The sequence below is a fragment of the Oncorhynchus masou genome, chromosome 6 (assembly GCF_036934945.1).
Source record: "Oncorhynchus masou masou isolate Uvic2021 chromosome 6, UVic_Omas_1.1, whole genome shotgun sequence".
In the NCBI taxonomy this organism is placed as follows: Eukaryota; Metazoa; Chordata; class Actinopteri; order Salmoniformes; family Salmonidae; genus Oncorhynchus; species Oncorhynchus masou.
The window spans coordinates 4,327,865-4,351,922 of record NC_088217.1 but is presented as its reverse complement, the minus strand read 5'-3'; the positions used below and the strand labels follow the sequence as shown (position 1 = coordinate 4,351,922).

General features: G+C 45.7%; 1 protein-coding gene across 2 annotated transcripts; it reads left to right on the top strand.

The window, feature by feature from the left end:
- The first annotated feature begins 7,882 nt into the window (after nucleotides 1-7,882).
- Nucleotides 7,883-23,952, top strand: shisa10.1 (shisa family member 10, tandem duplicate 1). Of its 2 annotated transcripts, none has more exons than XM_064967428.1 (5): nucleotides 7,883-8,006; nucleotides 10,121-10,280; nucleotides 14,829-14,956; nucleotides 19,873-20,115; nucleotides 21,498-23,952. In XM_064967428.1, the coding sequence occupies exons 1-5, from the start codon at nucleotides 7,931-7,933 to the stop codon at nucleotides 21,719-21,721; spliced, it is 831 nt and encodes a 276-aa protein (XP_064823500.1). In that variant the 5' UTR covers nucleotides 7,883-7,930; the 3' UTR covers nucleotides 21,722-23,952. The 2 variants fall into 2 exon arrangements, with proteins under 2 accessions (XP_064823500.1, XP_064823499.1); XM_064967427.1 differs by having other exon boundaries at nucleotides 7,885-8,006; nucleotides 14,826-14,956.
- Nucleotides 23,953-24,058: the final 106 nt, after the last annotated feature.

Genomic DNA, 24,058 nt, shown 5'->3' with positions numbered 1-24,058 from the left:
TAGTGTAGAATAATAGTGAAGACATCAAAACTATGAAATAACACATATGGAAGTACCCAAAAAGTGTTAAATAAATCAAAATATATTTTAGATTCTTCAAAGTAGCCAACTTTTGCCTTGATGACAGATTTGCACACTCTTGGCATTCTCTCAACCAGCATCATGAGGAATACTTTTCAAACAGTTTTGAAAGAGTTCCCACATATGCTGAGCACTTGTTGGCTGCTTTTCCGTCACTCTGCAGTCCAACTCATCCCAAACCATCTCAGGTCATGTGATTGTGGAGGCCAAGTTATCTGATGCATGCTGGTTAAGTGTGCCTTGAATTCTAAGTAAATCACAGACAGTGTCACCAGCAAAGCACCCCCACACCATCACACCTCCTCCTCCATGCTTCAAGGTGGGAACCACACATGCAGAGATCATCTGTTCACCTACTCTGCGTCTCACAAAGACACAGCGGTTGGAACTAAAAATATCAAATTTGGACTCATCAGACCAAAGAACAGATTTCCACTGGTCTAATGTCCATTGCTCATGTTTCTTGGCCCAAGCAAGTCACTTCTTATTGGTGTCCTTTAGTAGTGGTTTCTCTGCAACAATTCAACCATGAAGGCCTAATTCACGCAGTCTCCTCTGAACAGTTGATGTTGAACTCTCACTTGAACTCTGTGAAGCATTTATTTGGGCTGGTAACTTTAATGAACTTTGATCATATTACTCCAGTGCTAGCCTCCCTACACTGGCTTCCTGTTAAGGCTAGGGCTGATTTCAAGGTTTTACTGCTAACCTACAAAGCATTACATGGGCTTGCTCCTACCTATCTCTCTGATTTGGTCCTACCGTACATACCTACACGTACGCTACTGTCACAAGACACAGGCCTCCTAACTGTCCCTAGAATTTCTAAGCAAACAGCTGGAGGCAAGGCTTTCTCCTATAGAGCTCCCTTTTTATGGAATGGTCTGCCTATCTATGTGAGACACGCAGACTCGGTCTCAACCTTTAGGTCTATTGAAGACTCAACTCTTCAGTATGTAATATCATTGAGTGTAGTCTGGCCCAGGAGTGTGAAGGTGAACGGAAAGGCTCTGGAGCAACGAACCGCCCTTGCTGTCTCTGCCTGGCCGGTTCCCCTCTTTCCACTGGGATTCTCTGCCTCTAACCCTATTACAGGGGCTGAGTCACTGGCTTACTGGTGCTCTTCCATGCCGTCCCTAGGAGGGGTGCGTCACTTGAGTGGGTTGAGTCACTGATGTGATCTTCCTGTCTGGGTTGACGCCCCCCCCCTTGGGTTGTGCCGTGGCGGAGATCTTTGTGGGCTATACTCGGCCTTGTCTCAGGATGGTAAGTTGGTGGTTGAAGATATCCCTCTAGTGGTGTGGGGGCTGTGCTTTGGCAAAGTGGGTGGGGTTATATCCTGCCTGTTTGGCCCTGTCCGGGGGTATCATCGGATGGTGCCACAGTGTCTTCCGACCCCTCCTGTCTCAGCCTCCAGTATTTATGCTGCAGTAGTTTATATGTTGGGGGCTAGGGTCAGTTTGTTATATCTGGAGTACTTCTCCTGTCTTATCCGGTGTCCTGTGTGAATTTAAGTATACTCTCTATAATTCTCTCTCTCTCTCTCTCTCTCTCTCTGAGCCCTACTTGGCCGGATGACTCCTTGCTGTCCCCAGTCCACCTGGTTGTGCTGCTGCTCCAGTTTCAACTGTTCTGCCTGCGGCTATGGAACCCTGACCTGTTCACTGGACGTGCTACCTGTCCCAGACCTGCTGTTTTCAACTCTCTAGAGACAGCAGGAGCGGTAGAGATACTCTGAATGATCGGCTATGAAAAGCCAACTGACATTTACTCCTGAGGTGCTGACTTGTTGCACCTTCGAAACTACTGTAATTATTATTATTTGACCATGCTGGTCATTTATGAACATTTGAACATCTTGGCCATGTTCTGTTATAATCTCCACCCGGCACAGCCAGAAGAGGACTGGCCACCCCTCATAGCCTGGTTCCTCTCTAGGTTTCTTCCTAGGTTCTGGCCTTTCTAGGGAGTTTTTCCTAACCACCGTGCTTCTACACCTGCATTGCTTGCTGTTTGGGGTTTTAGGCTGGGTTTCTGTACAGCACTTTGTGACATCAGCTGATGTAAGAAGGTCTTTATAAATAAATTTGATTGATTCTTTGTTTCATTAGACCAGATAATCTTGTTTCTCATGGTCTGAGAGTCCTTCAAGTGCATTTTGGCAAACTTCAAGTATTCAGTTTTTTATTTGTAATAAATTTGCTAAAATTTCTTAAAAACATATTTTTGCCTTGTCATTATGAGGAAAAAACACAATTTAATCAATTTTAGAATAAGGCTGTAACATAACAAAATGGGGGAAAAGTCAAGGGGTCTGAATCCTTTCTGAATGGACTGTGGAAATGCAGCCAGATCACATGCCTCTAGAGAGCATCCTGACAAAGCCTCTCCTCAGAGCACCAAAAAGACTAAAACACATGCTCATGAGACTCCAAAACTACGAGGTCCGAAACGTTACGGAGAAAACATGTGGTGCTGGCCGACACCCTGAGCAGGGCGTACCTCACAGAACAAGACAACAGAGGCCCTGTGGAGGTCCAAGTGAAATCAATCAATATGATACACTACCTCCCTGTGTCAAGCGAGAGACTCAAGCACATCCAGAGAGCCACTGAGCTAGACCAGGATCTCCAGACACTGAAACATGTGATCCTGCAAGGGGTGGCCTGAAGTGTAAGAACATGTACCCTTGGAAGTAGCCATGTATTTTCACAACAGAGATGAGCTGAGTGTGCAAAAGGAGTTATCTTCAGGAGGTGAGCGAGTCGTTGTGCCAGCTAGCCTCAGGTCAGAGATAATGCAGAGATTTCATTCCTCACACATAGGAATTGAGGGATGTATGAGAAGTCTACTGGCCCGGGTGAGAACATACATGGATCAATGCAGCATCTGCACTGCATGGGGGTGAGAAGCAGTAGAAACAGACTCTGAGGCCACACGAAGCACCAAAGCATCCCTGGGGGGGACGGGGGACGGGGGGTGTTAGGGATGGACCTGTTCCAGTACAACGACAGAGACTACATAGTCATAGTTGATTATCTCTCAAACTTCAGAGAAGTGGACCATTTGGAGAACACACACAAGAAAACGGTCATCAGAAAACTAAAGACGCACTTTGCACATACCTGACATCCTTTACTCAGACATCCTTTACCCCCCCCCACTCCCCCCAGTACTCTTCAGACGAGTTCCGAAGTTTCAGCAATGCCTGGGACTTTAAACACGAAACTAAATCTCCAGGATAGCCGCAAAATACTGGGGAAGTGGAATCGGCAGTGAAAACAGCCAAAACACCAATGGCAAAAGCAAAAGAGAGGAGGTGCTGACCCGTACAAAAGAGAGGAGGTGCTGACCCGTACAAAAGAGAGGAGGTGCTGACCCGTACAAAAGAGAGGAGGTGCTGACCCGTACAAAAGAGAGGAGGTGCTGACCCGTACAAAAGAGAGGAGGTGCTGACCCGTACAAAAGAGAGGAGGTGCTGACCCGTACAAAAGAGAGGAGGTGCTGACCCGTACAAAAGAGAGGAGGTGCTGACCCGTACAAAAGAGAGGAGGTGCTGACCCGTACAAAAGAGAGGAGGTGCTGACCCGTACAAAAGAGAGGAGGTGCTGACCCGTACAAAAGAGAGGAGGTGCTGACCCGTACAAAAGAGAGGTGGTGCTGACCCGTACAAAAGAGAGGAGGTGCTGACCCGTACAAAAGAGAGGAGGTGCTGACCCGTACAAAAGAGAGGAGGTGCTGACCCGTACAAAAGAGAGGAGGTGCTGACCCGTACAAAAGAGAGGAGGTGCTGACCCGTACAAAAGAGAGGAGGTGCTGACCCGTACAAAAGAGAGGTGCTGCTGACCCATACAAAAGAGAGGAGGTGCTGACCCGTACCTGGCCCTGCTGGATCACAGGAACAGACAGCAGCCCTGCAATGGCTCATGGGAAGACGTACAAAAACACTTCTGCTAATGACTGAAAATCTGCTGAGACCGGCGATGACAAACTGTCAGCTGGAGAAGTTCACAGAAAGACAGCAGAGACGGGCAACGTACTACGACACCTCCGCTGAGGATCTCACAGAGCTGCCAATGAGATGACAGGGTGAGAGTCCAGCCATTCACAGGACAGAGTGTCATAGCAGTCAGACCTGCTATGCAAACCTGTGGAGCAAAGGTCCTACGAGGTGAAGACAGAACAGGGACACGTCTTCAGGAGAAACAGGAGACACCTGGGGAAGGGCAGAGAATTAGAGGACGACTGTTGAGGAGTCTGGCACAGAGATAGTAAACAGCACTGTTGAGGAGGCTGGCACAGAGATAGTAAACAGAGCACTGTTGAGAAGCCTGGCACAGAGGTAGTAAACAGAGCACTGTTGAGGAGTCTGGCACAGAGGTAGTAAACAGCACTGTTGAGGAGCCTGGCACAGAGATAGTAAACAGCACTGTTGAGGAGCCTGGCACAGAGATAGTAAACAGAGCACTGTTGAGGAGTCTGGCACAGAGGTAGTAAACAGCACTGTTGAGGAGCCTGGCACAGAGATAGTAAACAGAGCACTGTTGAGGAGCCTGGCACAGAGATAGTAAACAGAGCACTGTTGAGGAGTCTGGCACAGAGGTAGTAAACAGCACTGTTGAGGAGCCTGGCACAGAGATAGTAAACAGCACTGTTGAGGAGCCTGGCACAGAGATAGTAAACAGAGCACTGTTGAGGAGCCTGGCACAGAGATAGTAAACAGAGCACTGTTGAGGAGTCTGGCACAGAGATAGTAAACAGAGCACTGTTGAGGAGTCTGGCACAGGGATAGTAAACAGAGCACTGTTGAGGAGCCTGGCACAGAGATAATAAACAGAGCACTGTTGAGGAGTCTGGCACAGAGATAGTAAACAGAGCACTGTTGAGGAGACTGGCACAGAGATAGTAAACAGAGCACTGTTGAGGAGCCTGGCACAGAGATAGTAAACAGCACTGTTGAGGAGCCTGGCACAGAGATATTAAGAGCACTGTTGAGGAGGCTGGCACAGAGATAGTAAACAGAGCACTGTTGAGGAGACTGGCACAGAGATAGTAAACAGCACGGTTGAGGAGGCTGGCACAGAGATAGTAAACAGAGCACTGTTGAGGAGCCTGGCACAGAGATAGTAAACAGCACTGTTGAGAAGCCTGGCACAGAGATAGTAAACAGCACTGTTGAGGAGCCTGGCACAGAGATAGTAAACAGCACTGTTGAGGAGCCAGGCACAGAGATAGTAAACAGCACTGTTGAGAAGCCTGGCACAGAGATAGTAAACAGAGCACTGTTGAGGAGCCTGGCACAGAGATAGTAAACAGAGCACTGTTGAGGAGCCTGGCACAGAGATAGTAAACAGCACTGTTGAGGAGCCTGGCACAGAGATAGTAAACAGAGCACTGTTGAGGAGCCTGGCACAGAGATAGTAAACAGAGCACTGTTGAGGAGCCTGGCACAGAGATAGTAAACAGAGCACTGTTGAGGAGCCTGGCACAGAGATAGTAAACAGCACTGTTGAGAAGCCTGGCACAGAGATAGTAAACAGAGCACTGTTGAGGAGCCTGGCACAGAGATAGTAAACAGAGCACTGTTGAGGAGCCTGGCACAGAGATATTAAGAGCACTGTTGAGGAGGCTGGCACAGAGATAGTAAACAGAGCACTGTTGAGGAGACTGGCACAGAGATAGTAAACAGCACGGTTGAGGAGCCAGGCACAGAGATAGTAAACAGCACTGTTGAGGAGCCTGGCACAGAGATAGTAAACAGCACTGTTGAGGAGCCAGGCACAGAGATAGTAAACAGAGCACTGTTGAGGAGCCTGGCACAGAGATAGTAAACAGCACTGTTGAGAAGCCTGGCACAGAGATAGTAAACAGCACTGTTGATGAGCCTGGCACAGAGATAGTAAACAGAACACTGTTGAGGAGCCAGGCACAGAGATAATAATCAGAGCACTGTTGAGGAGCCAGAGTACCTGCAGCCCAATGTAGAGAACCAGTATGGGTACCTGCAGCCCAGTGTAGTGAACCAGTATGGGTACACTCTACAACAGGTGTAATAGACCTCACAGTGAAATGCTGAATACAACAGGTGTAGTAGACCTCACAGTGAAATGCTGAATACAACAGGTGTAGTAGACCTCACAGTGAAATGCTGAATACAACAGGTGGAGTAGACCTTAAAGTGAAATGCTGAATACAACAGGTGTAGTAGACCTTACAGTGAAATGCTGAATACAACAGGTGTAGTAGACCTCACAGTGACATGCTGAATACAACAGGTGTAGTAGACCTCACAGTGACATGCTGAATACAACAGGTGTAGACCTCACAGTGAAATGCTGAATACAACAGGTGTAGTAGACCTCACAGTGAAATGCTGAATACAACAGGTGTAGTAGACCTCACAGTGAAATGCTGAATACAACAGGTGTAGTAGACCTTACAGTGAAATGCTGAATACAACAGGTGGAGTAGACCTTAAAGTGAAATGCTGAATACAACAGGTGGAGTAGACCTTAAAGTGACATGCTGAATACAACAGGTGTAGTAGACCTCACAGTGAAATGCTTACTGACGAGCTCTTAACCAACAATGCAGTTTTAAGAAAAGTAAGAGATAAGAATAACAAATAATTAAAGAGGCAGTAAATAACAATAGTGGGACTATATACAAGGGGTACCAGTGTTGAGATAATTGAGGTAATATGTACATGTAGGTAGAGTTAAAGTGACAATGCATAGATAATAAACAGAGTAGCAGCAGCATAGATGGGGTGGGGGGGGGGGAAACATTATGTACAAAACAAGTTACGAACAATGCAAAAAAAACACATAATAGCACGGTTGGTTGAGAGCCAATAAACGTGTTTGTGTGTGTGTGTGTTGTATCAACAAGGATGCACACTGGCCTCGGCTAACACAATGAAAGCTAATTGGAGACAACACAAGGACGTCTGGAACGTTCTCTCACTTGACTTCTCTCCAGCTGATCTTCTTTTCTGAGCATGCTCTGTTCCACTTCACCGGTGGGAGGAGCTACAGCTCTGATATGAGGAACTAACATTACTCATATGATTAACAACAAATACTTCACAGTATTTTGTACATAAGCCAGGGGCACAATGTATGAAAATATGGTTGTATCAGAATCCCCTTTATAATCATTGGCCAGTACGGAGAAATAAGTAAAACCACAAGTCCAAATCCCTATCTCCATCCACAGAAAAAAACTTGAATTGTTGCATCTCATTGTGTTGTTGTCCTCCAGTGGTTAGCTAGCTAGCTAAAATCGGGCCTTTCCTAAATTAGCCAGCTAGCTAACCACCGGAGGATAACAACACAATGAGATGCAACAATTCAAGTTTTTTTTCTGTCAATAATGACGTTTGGCTTGTGATGTGATTGGTCTGAAGCCAAATCCAAACGGGCTTCTCTTGACACTCTTTTGTTGGTGGTGCATCTCTGAATCTAGACATCATTGTGAAGGTGGCAAAACGTTTTTTCTGGATATCCAGAACTTTACAGACGAAATTCTACAGGGAATTATACAGAATGAAGAGGCCCCCCCTCCCAGGTTCCAGAGCCAGTCTAGGGATCTGAATAGACATTTAAATGCGACTAAAAGAGTACAGTTGTAGATTTTGTGTTTTATTTACTTTTGAATATTAGAAGTGTTTTTTTTTGTTACATTTACTTATAATCTTAATTATTTTACGTTGGTTTGTCAGTTTCACCCCCCATCCAGTAGATGGCGGCGTCCACGTTATTTGCGGACCGCCATAATACCATGGAAGAAGAAACTATAGCATTCCGGACTGGGGCTGTCCGTTGCGCTCGTCGTTAGGAGCATCTTAATGTACCAAGCCATGGCGGAAAGTCTGTGCGTTGTTGTGCTCCTTTTGTGTGGGACTCTGATCCCCTTCGTGACCGGTGAGTTTGTCAATTGGAAATCAGTCATTAACAAACATTGTTCAGTCTGTGTGACATTGTAGAGTTTGTTAATGTTTTTTTTTCCCTCTCAAAGAGTGAAAGTACATCTTTAATTTTCGGATGTGGTGGGGGCGAGTCTGACAAAACATGTTACTGTAGCCAGGTAGTGTCTGTTTGGTAACTACATATGTGTGACTGTTTCATATGACTTCATCTTAATCAGGGGTTTAAGTACATTATTGGTCTAGAGATGCGTTATGTTCTCTCTCGGTCAAAAACATGGACGTAACGTCGTTATGCAGTATTAATTCAATTCAAGGGGCTTTATCGACATGGGAAACATGTGTTAACATTGCTAAAGCAAGTTTAGTAGATAATATACAAAAGTGAAATAAACAATAAAAATTAACAGTAAACATTACACATACAGAAGTTAAAAAACAATAAAGACATGACAAATGTCATATTATTTATATATATATATATTACACACAGTGTTGTAACGATGTACAAATAGTTAAAGTACACAAGGGAAAATAAATATGGGTTGTATTTACAATGGTGTTTGTTCTTCACTGGTTGCCATTTTCTTGTGGCAGCATGTCACACATCTTGCTGCTGTGATGGCACACTGTGGATGGTATTATCTAACGAACTTACTATATCGTTCTTATTTCGCAATATCCACTTCCTCCGTAGTTACTGGGTCCTGAACTAGACCTGTGTATTTCTGAGTGGATTGACTTTAAACATGCAATATGTGTTGTGTGACTCGTGGAGTTTGTTGTTAATTTAGTTGCTCAAGTAAAACAAGTGTTTGCTTCCATGATGTCACAGGAAACCAACTCGTAAATTACATGGGTGAGACTGGAACCAGTGTTTAACCCCATCTTGGGTTGTAAATGTTGAAATTTGAAATATACACTATGTTGAGGGCATTTAGCCAGTGAGATAGAGACATTAATTATTTGCTCTGCAGCTGATTGTGAGAGGTCCTTCACATCCTAGCTACTCTAATTAGATCAACCAGATCTCGAGGAAGCAATCAAGGATGTCTGTCTGGCAGGCCTGCAACAAGGATGTCTGTCTGGCAGGCCTGCAACCTCATGACTTTATGATATCCTCCGGTAGTTGCATGGACATCAACCTCGTTTTAGGCTTCAAAACGTCTGCAGACTTATAATCTGAAGAGACTTTGTGGCCAATTCAATCAGATCGGCTTTAGTCCGCATTTGCATAGCAGTTGTTTTGGCAATGTCGAACTCAGAAGTGAACTCAGAAGTCGCAGTTATAGAAAGATGCTGGCCGACTTGGATGACCATTCAAAACGATTTTACCAGTCGGAGCTTCCCAATTGTCTTGAACGCTCAGAAGTCAGAAATTGATTTGATCACAACATTATGGTGCTTTCAAGACATTGAGGAACTCTGTAGCCCCATGTGGCTTTAGGCTACCACCCTGCATCCCACTGCTGGCTTGCTTCTGAAGCTAAGTTGGGTTGGTCCTGGTTAGTCCTGGTTGGTCCCTGGATGGTCCTGGTTAGTACTGGTTGGTCCCTGGGTGGGAGACGAGATGTTGCTGGAAGTGGTGTTGGAGGGGCCAATAGGAGGCACTCTTTCCTCTGGTCTAAAAAAGATCCCAATGCCCCAGGGCAGTGATTGGGGACATTGCCCTGTGTAGGGGTGCTGTCTTTCAGAGTGGCTGTTAAATCGGTGTCCCGACTCCCTGTGGTCACTAATTTTTTTATGTTGGTTAAGCACATGGAGTATTGAGTAGGATTATGTGTTTTCACATGCTAAAGGGATTGCTTTGGATAGAAACACATGTTTCTTGCTCCATGCTACCTTGTTGATAACATGACCGTGCGGGGGAAGATAACTGTTGATTTTGAGAAGAGTGCTGCTCCTCCTTCACTGTTTTTGCCTGTTCATGTCGTGGGCCATAGCCCGGGGGCACTGCGGGTCAGCTTAATCAAACACCCTCATTAACTCTATTGTGTTTGTTGTACACTTGTCAATGTTATTGCCGTTGTCTTTCCGGTTAGACTATACCATGTATTTTCTCCCAAGCTTTGTCCAACTCAAACCGATGATGTCTTTCTCCTTTCTACCCAGCTGGTGATGACTGTGAGGGCTACTACAGCAAGAGCCAATACAAATCCAAGCAGTACTGTGGTATACTCCAGGGGTGCTGTGGAACGTGTGAGAATAGATACTGCTGCAGCAATATCTTCAACCAGATGGGGACGTCTGAACAGAGCAGCTGCTTTTTCAGGTAGGAGGACAAAAAAATGTCCTAATCGAATGGAACCCCATGGGGCCCTAATCTAAAGTAGTGCCCTATATAGGGAATAGGGCTCTGGTCTAAAGTAGTGCCCTATATAGGGAATAGGGCTCTAGTTTAAAGTAATGCATTTGGAAAGTATTCAGACCCCTTGACATTTTGGTACGTTTTATTCTAAAATTGATTGAATTGTTTTTTTTCCCCTCACCAATCTACACACAATACCCCATAATGACATCACAATACTCCATAAAGACAAAGCAAAAACTTAAGACATTTTTGCAAATGTATTAAAAATGAAATCACATATACATAAGCATTCAGACTAGAGGTCGACCGATTAATCTGCATGGCCGATTAATTAGGGCCAATTTCAAGTTACGGCAATCGGTAATCGTCAATTTTGGACGCCGATTATGGCCGATTACTTTTCAATCCACGAGGAGACTGCGTGGCAGTCTGACCCACCTGTTACCTTGGCTCCTTGCTGCACTCGCGTAAATTGCTAGCTAGCATTAAACTTATCTTATAAAATAAGACAATCTTAACATAATCACTAGTTAACTACACATGGTTGATGATATTACTAGGTTAACTAGCTTGTCCTGCGTTGCATATAATCAATGTGGTGCCTGTTAATTTATCATCGAATCACAGCCTACTTCAACTTTGCCAAATGAGTGATGATTTAACAAAAGCGCATTCGCGAAAAAAGCACAGTCGTTGCACAAATGTACCTAACCATAAACACCTTTCTTAACATGAATATACATACACAGATCTCACCTCGTGGGGCATCAATGATCATGAGGAAGGTGAGGGATCAGCCCAGAACTACACGGCAGGACCTGGTCAATGACCTGAAGAGAGCTGGGACCACAGCCTCAAAGAAAACCATTAGTAACACACTACGCCGTCATGGATTAAAATCCTGCAGCGCACGCAAGGTCCCCCTGCTCAAGCCAGCGCATGTCCAGGCCCGTCTGAAGTTTGCCAATGACCATCTGGATGATCCAGAGGAGGAATGGGAGAAGGTCTGACAAGACAAAAATAGAGCTTTTTGGTCTTAACTCCACTCGCCGTGTTTGGAGGAAAAAGAAGGATGAGTACAACCCCAAGAACACCATCCCAACCGTGAAGCATGGAGGTGGAAACATAATTCTTTGGGAATGCTTTTCTGCAAAGGGGACAGGACGACTGCACCGTATTGAGGGGAGGATGGATGGGGCCATGTATTGCGAGATCTTGAGATCCCCCAGTAAGAGCATTGAAGATGGGTCGTGGCTGGGTCTTCCAGCATGACAACGACCCGAAACCCACAGCCAGGGCAACTCAGGAGTGGCTCCGTAACAAGCATCTCAAGGTCCTGGAGTGGCCTAGCCAGTCTCCAGACCTGAACCCAATGGAAAATCTTTGGAGGGAGCTGAAAGTCCGTATTGCCCAGCGACAGCCCCGAAACCTGAAGGATCTGGAGAAGGTCTGTATGGAGGAGTGGGCCAAAATCCATGCTGCAGTGTGTGCAAACCTTGTCAAGAACTACAGGAAACGTATGATCTCTAATTGCAAACAAAGGTTTCTGTACCAAATATTAAGTTCTGCTTTTCTGATGTATCAAATACTTATGTCATGCAATAAAATGCAAATTAATTACTTAAAAATCATACAACGTGATTTTCTGGATTTTTGTTTTAGATTCCGTCTCTCACAGTTGAAGTGTACCTATGATAAAAAAATTACAGACCTCTACATGCTTTGTAAGTAGGAAAACCTGCAAAATCGGCAGTGTATCAAACACTTGTTCTCCCCACTGTGTATATTTTTAAACCTGCATATTTAGTTTAAAAGAAATTAAAGTTAGCAGGCAATATTAACTAGGGAAATGGTGTCACTTCTCTTGCGTTCAGTGTAAGCAGAGTCAGGGTATATGCAGCAGTTTGGGCCGCACGGCTCGTTGCGAACAGTGTGAAGACCATTTCTTCCTAACAAAGACTACTTAATTTGCCATGATTATAACATTGAAGGTTGTGCAATGTAACAGCAATATTTAGACTAGGGATGCCACCCATTTGATAAAATATGGAACGGTTCTGTATTTCAGTGAAAGAATTAACGTTTTGTTTTTCAAAATGATAGTCTCCGGATATGACCTAAGGCTCATATTTCTGTGTTTATTATATTATAATTAAGTCTATGATTTGATAGAGTAGTCTGACTGAGCAGTGGTAGGCAGCAGCATTCATTCAAACAGCACTTTCCTCCGTTTGCGAGAGAAATAGTCCTATAATTCCTATAATAACTACAAACTAAAACTTCTTACCGGGGAATATTGGAGACTGAACCAGCAGCTTGTTCTGAGCAAGAAACTTAAATGTTAGCTTTTTTACATGGCACTTATTGCACTTTAACGTTCTTCTCCAACACTGCATTTTTGCATTATTAATTTATGTATTATATTAAGTTAAAATAAGTGTTCATTCAGTATTGTTGTAATTGTCATTATTTACAAATATATATATATATATATATATAAAAATCGTCCAATTAAATCGGTATCTGCTTTTTTGTGTGTCCTCCAATAATCGGTATCAGCGTTCGGTCTCTCCAGAGATGTTCGATCGGGTTTGGGCTCTGGTTGGGATACTCAAGGACATTCAGAGACTTGTCCCGAAGCCACTCCTGTGTTGTCTTGGCTGTGAGTTTAGGGTCGTTGGCTGTGTGTTTAGGGTCGTTGTCCTGTTGGAAGTTGAACCTTCGCCCCAGTCTGAGGTCCTGAGCGCTCTGGAGCAGGTTTTCATCAAGGATCTCTCTGTACTTTGCTCCGTTTATCTTTCCCTCGATCCTGACTAATCTCGAAGTCCCTGCCACTAAAAAACATCCCCACAACATGCTTTACTGTATTTATTTCTTTTATTTGACTAGGCAAGTCACTTTAGGGATGGTACCAGGGTTCCTCCAGACGCGACGCTTGGCATTCAGGCCAAAGAGTTCAATCTTGGTTTCATCAGACCAAAGAATCTTGTTTCTCATGGTCCTTTTAGGTGTCTTTTTAGGTGTCTTTTGGCAAACTCCAAGTGGGCTGTCATGTGGCTTTTACTGAGCAGTGGCTTCCGTCTGGCCACTCTATCATAAAGGCCTGATTGGTGGAGTGCTGCAGAGATGGTTGTCCTTCTGGAAGGTTCTCCCATCTCCAGAGCTCTGTCAGAGTGACCATCGAGTTCTTGGTCTTCTCCCTGACCAAGACCCTTCTCCCCTGATTGCTCAATTTGGCCGGGCGGCCAGCTCTAGGAAGAGTCTTGGTGGTTCCAAACAACTTCCATTTAAGAATGATGGAGGCCACTGTGTTCTTGGGGACCTGTGTTCTTGGGGAAATGTTTTGGTACCCTTCCCCAGATCTGTGCTCTACGGACAATTCCTTCGACCTCATGGCTTGGTTTTTAGCTCTGACATGCACTGTCAACTGTGGGACCTAGAGATAGACAGGTATGTGCCTTTCCAAATCATGTCCAGTCAATTGAATTTACAGGTTAACACAGGTAGACTCAAATCAAGATGTAGAAACATGAAGGATGATCAATGGAAACAGGATGCACCTGAGCTCAATTTTGAATCACATAGTATTATTTACAAAACCTGTTTTCGCTTTGTCATTATGGGGTATTGTGTGTAGATTAATTAGGATTTTTAAATTTAATCAATTTTTTAGAATAAGGTTGTAACGTAACAAAATGTGGAGAAAAGTCAAGTGGTCTGAATACTTTCCGATAGGGAGCCATTTGAGACTGACTCAAAGATTAAACCACTGACCATGTGGTTCAGTGCTCGTGTGATTATTGCAAACCTGGCCTGAGACTTGAAGAACATTGAAAAACATCTTTTATTGCACTAAGGCTGAAACCCACAGCCGAGCCACCGGATTGTGAAACGCATTCAATCACAAAGATGTCAACTATTGCCCCTCACTTCCTCTTGAAAACCAAGCTCTTTTCAGATCAGTGAAACGAAACTTTGCAACAAGCATCCGTCCTTGTAATACATGAACAGGCACGTCACCACCCTATCAGAACAGGAGCAGGTGCAGAGTAGACACCCCCTCCACCGCCCTAAATCAACCTCACGAGAGTTGCAGAATCAACACAACTTCAAACTTGAAGGGTATATAAAACAGGATCAGTGAATTAGCCAGCTAACTTTGATCAACAAGCAGAAATAATGTTGTCTGATTCATTTAGAAAGCTAAACGTGTTTTTGATGGAATCAATTGCCCATATCAAGTTTTATCTTTCTAAAAAATAAAAAATCAACTATTTCAGATTATTTAGAAAAGTTCGCTGGTCAACTCCTTGATTCTGCTTCGTAGTATACCCCTACTGTATATTTGACTGCACAGGGCTAACATGCAAATCTATATCTATATGATGTAATGATTTATGCAACAATTACAGAAGTCTTTTTTTTTTTAATGATCTGGCTTTGTTAGTTCAGAAATAAATGATTTGTTTCTCTCTCTGACTGATTTGTTGTGTTTCTCTATTCCAGTAGCAGCAGCAGGAGCAGCACGTTCATCATCTGGCCATTGATAGCAATACCTGTCATCTTGGTGATTATTTTCATCTCTTGCTGCGTGTGTCCCTGCTGCTGCATGTACAACATGTGCCGGAAGCCCAGACGTAAGTCTCTCCTTTTGATCACAACGTTTCCTGAAGCCCTGATGTACATTACAGCCTTGCAAAAGGTATTCACCCCCCCCCCCCCCCCTTGGTGTTTTTACTATTTTGTTGCTTTACAAACTGTAATTTAAATTGCATGTAATGGACACAAAATAGTCCAAATTTGTGAAGTGAAATGAAAAATACCACTTTAATAAATAATTAATAACTGAAAAGTGGTGCGTGCATATGTATTCACCCCCTTTGCTATGAAGCCCCTAAATAAGATCTGGGGCAACCAATTACCTTTGGTGGTGGCATCATCCTGCTGTAGGGATGTTTTTCACCAGCTGGTAAACTGGTCAGAATTGAAGGAATGATGGATGGAGCTAAATACAGGGATATTCTTGAGGCAAACCTGTTTCAGTCTTCCAGAGATTTGAGACTGGGGACGGAGGTTCACCTTCCAGCAGGACAATGACCCTAAGCATACTGCTAAAGCAACACTCTAGTGGTTTAAGGGGAAACATTTAAATGTTTTGGAATGGCCTCGTCAAAGGCCAGACCTCAATCCAATTGAGAATCTGTGGTATGACTTAAAGATTGCTGTACACCAGCGCAACCCATCCAACTTGAAGGAGCAGTTTTGCCTTGAAGAATGGGCAAATATCCCAGTGGCTAGATGTGCCAAGCTTATAGAGACATACCCCAAGAGACTAGCAGCTGTAGTTGCTGCAAAAGGTGTCTCTACAAAGTATTGACTTGGGGGGGGAGTGGAATAGTTACGCACGCTCAAGTTCTGTTTTTGTCTTATTTCTTGTTTGTTTGACCCAAAAATATTTTGCATCTTCAAAGTGGTAGGCATGAATGTTTTCCGGCAACATTCAAACTTTAAATGAAACCATATTTCCAAATGTACTGTATTATTTGTAGTGGCAGTTTAGACCTGAAACAGACACACGCTCCTCCGAACACTACCTTCTCAGACACAAAACAAACGGAATGCTTTAGCTAAAGTTAAAACTATTTTCCTTGTTGAACACACCTCAGGTTTCTGTTTGTGGTTAAATGCTGCACATTCATATGGAGCAGACAGCCACATACCTGTAGTCTAGTCAGAACTGGTTAATGTGAATTAGGGAAATATATCTACACCAGAAATGGTACCCTATTTCCTGGGTAGTGCACTACTTTAGACCAGAGCCCTATGGGTAGTGCACTACTTTAGACCAGAGCCCTATGGGTAGTGCACTACTTTAGACCAGAGCCCTATGGGTAGTGCACTACTTTAGACCAGAGCCCTATGGGTAGTGCACTACTTTAGACCAGAGCCCTATGGGTAGTGCACTAATTTAGACCAGAGCCCTATGGGTAGTGCACTAATTTAGACCAGAGCCCTATGGGTAGTGCACTACTTTAGACCAGAGCCCTATGGGTAGTGCACTAATTTAGACCAGAGCCCTATGGGTAGTGCACTACTTTAGACCAGAGCCCTATGGGGGTAGTGCACTACTTTAGACCAGAGCCCTATGGGTAGTGCACTACTTTAGACCAGAGCCCTATGGGTAGTGCACTACTTTAGACCAGAGCCCTATGGGGGTAGTGCACTACTTTAGACCAGAGCCCTGTGGGTAGTGCACTACTTTAGACCAGAGCCCTGTGGGTAGTGCACTACTTTAGACCAGAGCCCTATGGGTAGTGCACTACTTTAGACCAGAGCCCTGTGGGTAGTGCACTACTTTAGACCAGAGCCCTGTGGGTAGTGCACTACTTTAGACCAGAGCCCTGTGGGTAGTGCACTACTTTAGACCAGAGCCCTGTGGGTAGTGCACTACTTTAGACCAGAGCCCTACGGGTAGTGCACTACTTTAGACCAGAGCCCTACGGGTAGTGCACTACTTTAGACCAGAGCCCTATGGGTAGTGCACTACTTTAGACCAGAGCCCTATGGATAGTGCACTACTTTAGGCCAGAGCCCTGTGGGGAGTGCACTACTTTAGACCAGAGCCCTGTGGGTAGTGCACTACTTTAGACCAGAGCCCTGTGGGTAGTGCACTACTTTAGACCAGAGCCTTGTGGGGAGTGCACTACTGTAGACCAGAGCCCTGTTGGTAGTGCACTACTTTAGGCCAGAGCCCTGTGGGTAGTGCACTACTTTAGACCAGAGCCCTGTGGGTAGTGCACTACTTTAGACCAGAGCCCTGTGGGTAGTGCACTACTTTAGACCAGAGCCCTGTGGGTAGTGCACTACTTTAGACCAGAGCCCTGTGGGTAGTGCACTACTGTAGACCAGAGCCCTGTTGGTAGTGCACTACTTTAGACCAGAGCCCTGTGGGTAGTGCACTACTTTAGACCAGTGCCCTGTGGGGAGTGCACCACTTTAGACCAGAGCCCTGTGGGTAGTGCACCACTGTAGACCAGAGCCCTGTGGGTAGTGCACCACTGTAGACCAGAGCCCTGTGGGTAGTGCACTACTTTAGACCAGAGCCCTGTGGGTAGTGCACTACTGTAGACCAGAGCCCTGTGGGTAGTGCACTACTTTAGACCAGTGCCCTGTGGGGAGTGCACTACTTTAGACCAGAGCCCTGTGGGTAGTGCACCACTGTAGACCAGAGCCCTGTTGGTAGTGCACCACTGTAGACCAGAGCCCTGTTGGTAGTGCACTACAATAGACCAGAGCCCTGTGGGGAGTGCACTACTTTAGACCAGAGCCCTGTTGGTAGTGCACTACTTTAGACCAGAGCCCTGTGGGTAGTGCACTACTTTAGACCAGAGCCCTGTGGGGAGTGCACTACTGTAGACCAGAGCCCTGTTGGTAGTGCACTACTTTAGACCAGAGCCCTGTGGGTAGTGCACTACTTTAGACCAGAGCCCTGTGGGTAGTGCACTACTTTAGACCAGAGCCCTGTGGGTAGTGCACTACTTTAGACCAGAGCCCTGTGGGTAGTGCACTACTTTAGACCAGAGCGAGTATTCTACTTCCTGTAACGCGTTGACAAGCCGTGGAAGTATTCTACTTCCTCTGACACGTTTCTTATTGGATGTTCCTTCCGTGTGTCACGCTTGTTAGAAAAGTTGTCTGGTTTGGTGCCGACTGAACAGGAACCAGGCTGACCTGGGCTGTTGTGGAGTGAGAATTTCTCTTGTTTTCGTGGCATTTCATAAAAAAAATAAAAAAAAGTGTTATCCTGTTTGGTGTCTGCTGAATCTGTGGTTAGAATGATAACAGGTGGGTTTGTTCCAGCCAATGAGTCTGACTCATACTTTCCCTAGCAACCCACCACAGGGGGCGGAGCCTTCACAGCCCTCTGTCATACAGGAAGTGGTCAGACAACTCCCACTTGGAACCCTGACAGGCCTTGGCGGTGGGAGGAATCCACAAACAAAGGATAGTGTATCCCAAACGGTTCCCTAATATAGTTCACTACTTTTGACCTGAAGTGCAGTGTATATAAAGGAATAGTTTGTCATTTGGAATGCACACAGACAACACCCAATTATGTAACCTCTTCCCCTCCTTACAATGGAGAAGGAATCTAGGGTTTGTCTAATCTAACAGCTCTTTTGAGTTCAGGGAGAAAAAAAACCTCTCGTTTGGAATTCGAAACAAGAATGCATACATTTTAAGCACTGCTGATAACTGTAGGATTCAACATTCGTAGACCTATGGTGTAAGATTAGTTTAAGTACATTTGGAAACTGCCATTTTTTTATTTTAAATTTTACCCCTTTTTCTCCCCAATTTTGTGGTATCCAATTGTTGTAGTAGCTACTATCTTGTCTCATCGCTACAACTCCCGTACGGGCTCGGGAGAGACCGATGTTGAAAGTCACGCGTCCCCCGATACCTAACCAAGCCGCAGTGCTTCTTAACACAGCGCGCATCCAACCCGGAAGCCAGCCGCACCTGGCAACCTTGGTTAGCGCGCACTGCGCCCGGCCCGCGCTGGTGCGCGATGAGATCCCTACCGGCCAAGCCCTCCCTAACCCGGACGACGCTAGGCCAATTGTGCGTCGCCCCCACGGACCTCCCGGTCGCGTCCGGTTACGACAGAGCCTGGGCACGAACCCAGAGTCTCTGGTGGTACAGCTGGCGCTGCAGTACAGCGCCCTTAACCACTGCGCCACCCGGGAGGCCCTGGAAACTGGTAATTTTAACAGGTTGTTTGACTTTAAAAAATATATAGAAATGAACACTTCTTGTAAATGTGTGTTTAAACCAGTGGCATTTAACCAGCATCCCATGACACAGATGCGATAGCCCAGCATCCCATGACATAACCACGTGGCTCTGAGCACCAACGTTGTGCTCCTTCCCAACAAGTACGACGCATTCCTCTTCATTTGAATGGTTTTGACGGAGTATTTGAGCTGCGCTGAGAATTCAAAAAAAGAATGAAAAGCCAACAGTTCAATATTGTAGAACACTGCTGTTGCTTACCCAAATACATTTTGGACTGATAGAAGCTTTATACCCTCTGGACTGAGCTGACCGGGGCGTCCCACTTCCTGTTCTGATCATCAGGCTTCATTTCTGGCCTGTCCCTCAGTATGTCAGCACAGCTCTCCGCTTCCACCTACATAGTTTAGGCTGTGGTTTACAAATAAAATCAAATGTATTTATAAAAGACCTTCTTACACTAGCTGATATATCAAAGTGCTGTAACAGAAACCCAGCCTAAAACCCCAAACAGCAAACAATGCAGGTGTAGAAGCACGGTGGCTAGGAAAAACTCCCTAGAAAGGCCAGAACCACGGAAGAAACCGAGAGAGGAACCAGTACACTGTTGATATTAGAAACATCCACTAGGGCTTTTCAACAACGGCTTCACTGGGTTCTCCTTCACCACACCCCTTTCAACAAATAGTTGTTGAACGCTTTAATAAAGAGCTGTGTGAACTAACCTCTGATTTATTGTCTGCCTTATTCCATACAGCGGTGATAGCCACGACCTCCCACACCACAGTGGTGAACACCCAGTTCACCCAGCAACCCCAGCAGCCCATCCAGCCCTACCAGGGTGGCCCCCAGTACCCAGCCTACCAGCCCGTACCCGTCCAGCCTGGGTATGGGGCTCAGCCTCAACCCGGCTACGGAGGAGGGCAGCCCATGCCCACAGCACTGGGCTACCAGGGACAGCCCTTCCAGCCAGGACCACCCCCCCCCTACCAAGAGACTGGTAAGTGATAGACATACAGGTGATTATTTTTTATTTTTTTACCTATAGGTTAACTCCAACCCTGTTCCTGGAGAGCTACCCTCCTATAGGTTAACTCCAACCCTGTTCCTGAAGAGCTACCCTCCTATAGGTTAACTCCAACCCTGTTCCTGGAGAGCTACCCTCCTATAGGTTAACTCCAACCCTGTTCCTGGAGAGCTACCCTCCTATAGGTTAACTCCAACCCTGTTCCTGGAGAGCTACCCTCCTATAGGTTAACTCCAACCCTGTTCCTGGAGAGCTACCCTCCTATAGGTTAACTCCAACCATGTTCCTGGAGAGCTACCCTCCTATAGGTTAACTCCAACCCTGTTCCTGGAGAGCTACCCTCCTATAGGTTAACTCCAACCCTGTTCCTGGAGAGCTACCCTCCTATAGGTTAACTCCAACCCTGTTTCTGGAGAGCTACCCTCCTATAGGTTAACTCCAACCCTGTTCCTGGAGAGATGCCCTCCTATAGGTTAACTCCAACCCTGTTCCTGAAGAGCTACCCTCCTATAGGTTAACTCCAACCCTGTTCCTGGAGAGCTACCCTCCTATAGGTTAACTCCAACCCTGTTCCTGGAGAGCTACCCTCCTGTAGGTTTTTAACTCCAACCCTGTTCCTGGAGAGCTACCCTCCTATAGGTTAACTCCAACCATGTTCCTGGAGAGCTACCCTCCTATAGGTTAACTCCAACCCTGTTCCTGGAGAGCTACCCTCCTATAGGTTAACTCCAACCCTGTTCCTGGAGAGCTACCCTCCTATAGGTTAACTCCAACCCTGTTCCTGGAGAGCTACCCTCCTATAGGTTAACTCCAACCCTGTTCCTGGAGAGCTACCCTCCTATAGGTTAACTCCAACCCTGTTCCTGGAGAGCTACCCTCCTATAGGTTAACTCCAACCCTGTTCCTGGAGAGCTACCCTCCTATAGGTTAACTCCAACCCTGTTCCTGGAGAGCTACCCTCCTATAGGTTAACTCCAACCCTGTTCCTGGAGAGCTACCCTCCTATAGGTTAACTCCAACCCTGTTCCCGGAGAGCTACCTTCCTGTAGGTTTTAACTCCAACCCTGTTCCTGGAGAGCTACCCTCCTATAGGTTAACTCCAACAATGTTCCCGGAGAGCTACCTTCCTGTAGGTTTTTAACTCCAACCCTGTTCCTGGAGAGCTACCTTCCTGTAGGTTTTAACTCCGACCCTATAGGAGGGTATCTCTCCAGGAACAGGGTTGGAGTTAAAACCTACAGGAAGGATGGTCTCTCCAGGTTGCTGTCGAAGCATTCTAGTTCCACCTTATGACTAGTTTGCCCAAAAAACACCACCTCTGTCTGGTGTGGTAATGTCCTCTCTTTCTCTCTCAGGTTCAGCCTATCATCCTGCTATCCAAGCGCCTTATAGTCAGGCTGGGTTCAATCCAGGACAACCATCTTACCCCTTCCAGCCTCCAGCTCAGCCCGGCTACCCAGCCCAGCAGCCCAGCCACCCAGCCCAAGCTGGCGCGCCTCCCGCGCAGCCTGACTACCTCTCTGCCCAGCCTGCCTACAACCCTGCCTTCGTGGACTCCCAACCTCCGAAGACTGGCTGAGTCAATTCTCCATCACTGTTTGACGCAGTTCTCCATCACCCACTGTCTGTCTGACGCAGTTCTCCCTCCCATTCTCCATCACTGTCTGTTTGACACAGTTCTCCCTCCCATTCTCCATCACCCACTGACGCAGTTCTCCCTCCCATTCTCCATCACCCACTGACGCAGTTCTCCCTCCCATTCTCCATCACCCACTGACGCAGTTCTCCCTCCCATTCTCCATCACCCACTGACGCAGTTCTCCCTCCCATTCTCCATCACCCACTGACGCAGTTCTCCCTCCCATTCTCCATCACTGTCTGTTTGAAGCAGTTATCTTTATCACCCACAGGTCTCCCTCCCTCCCATTCTCCATCCACCCACTGTCTGTCTGACGCAGTTCTCCCTCCCATTCTCCATCACCCACAGTTCTCCCTCCCATTCTCCATCACCCACAGTTCTCCCTCCCATTCTCCATCACCCACAGTTCTCCCTCCCATTCTCCATCCACCCACAGTTCTCCCTCCCATTCTCCATCCACCCACTGCCTGAAGCAGTTCTCTCTCATCACCCACAGGTCTCCCTCCCGTTCCCCACCACCCCAAACATGTTCCATTCACTGAGCTTCTAGAGCTCACCTGGGAGAGAACTGAACTGGCTTGCATCCCTAACAGCACCCTATTCTCTATGTAGTGCACTATCCTGGTCAAACGTAGTGCACGACATAGGGAATAGGGTGCTGTTTGGGATGGATCCTATACCTTGTTAGGGCCAGGTATATCATTATTACAGTCTAAAAGGGAATCTTCATGTATTGCTGTGCCTCGGTCTTCATTGTGCAACCCCAAACTGTGGTTTAAAACATTTTTGCACTGTAAGTTGAATGACGTAAAATAGAAATATCTGAATCCTCATTCACACAATTATGAAATATACCGAAATCTAGTTTAGTGGTGAAACATATGTTCTATTAAAATTACGCTATCCTGTCTCGTACAGAAACAGTTGTGCCTTTCTTTTTACCATAAATTCTTGGTCCAACCAAATTATAAACATAAATATATATTGTTTTTTTTAATAAAACCATCAGTGTATGTGGTTTTTAGACACCGCGTTAAAATGTCTGTGTCCCCATGTAGGGCACCGCTTTTGCCCAATGAACTCAAAAGTAGTGCCCTATGTAGGGAATAGGGTGCCATTTTGGACTGTTAAACCTCCACAATATGCCTTGTTTTTCCCCACTTATGCTGTGAGATCATTCTGTACCAAGCCTTGCAGGTGAACCAAGCTGAATGAAGCGCTACCAGCCTTTAAATGAAATGTAATACTTAAAAAAAAAAATGTTTTTTTTTTATTATCTGATTGACCTCTCCTCTGTTGATAATGTCCCTGTCTGCATCCCTAATGGCTCTCTATTCCCTATATAAGTGCACTACTTTTGAGGTCCTGTGGTCAAAAGCAGTGCACTATTTTGAGAGCCAGCCCTGGTTTCCCACACTGTATCTGTGAAGTTGGGGGTCTGGAAAGGTCAGTGTAGAACATGCATGCGGTTGACATGTTTGCAGTGAAGAATCATGTTGGCTGCTATTGGTTGTATTTCTGTTTGCGTGCGGTATGCTGTTGCACTCTCTTTTATACACGACCCGCGTCGTTAGAACTTGTTGCCCAGGGTTGTTTTGTCCACGTCACACGTGTTTCTATCCTATGTCAGGGGTTTTCAACTCGGACCCTGCGATGGACGGAGACTGCTGCTGGTTTTCTGTTCTACCTGATCATTAAATTGGACCCACCTGGTGTCCCCAGGTCTAAAAATCAGTCCCTGATTTCAGAGGGGAACAATGAAAACGCAGTGGAACTGGCTTTGAGGTCCAGAGTTGAGTTTGAGAGCCCCCACAGTGGATGAGTCATAATACCCATAGAACCTAGCTGTCAAAACAGGGAAATGGTTCCAATCGCCCCCCCCCCCCAATGGGGGATTGTAGAAACACTTAAAATAAGTGTTTTGTGTAGGTTTACCCTGGCGTGACTCAATGCATTCAGATGGGTATCATGACTCATGTTGTGACAGGATACCAAGCCTTTGTCTGTTGTTCATGTGACTTGGGGTTGTGAGCACCTTCGTCAGCCATATCTGCTTTAGCGAGCCGCTTGTTCGACCGAGTAAATGACATGCTGTAGTTTTTAAAATGTTATCAGGAATAAAATGCCACTTTTTTGCTACAATGACAAATAAATGTTTTTTTTTTTTTCAACTCTTGTATCATTATTTAGCCTGATAACCCAGATTTGTTGGTGCCTCCAGTATTTTCATGTAAAGAACCTTACATTGTCAAGCGTAACAAATTACACACCGAGTAC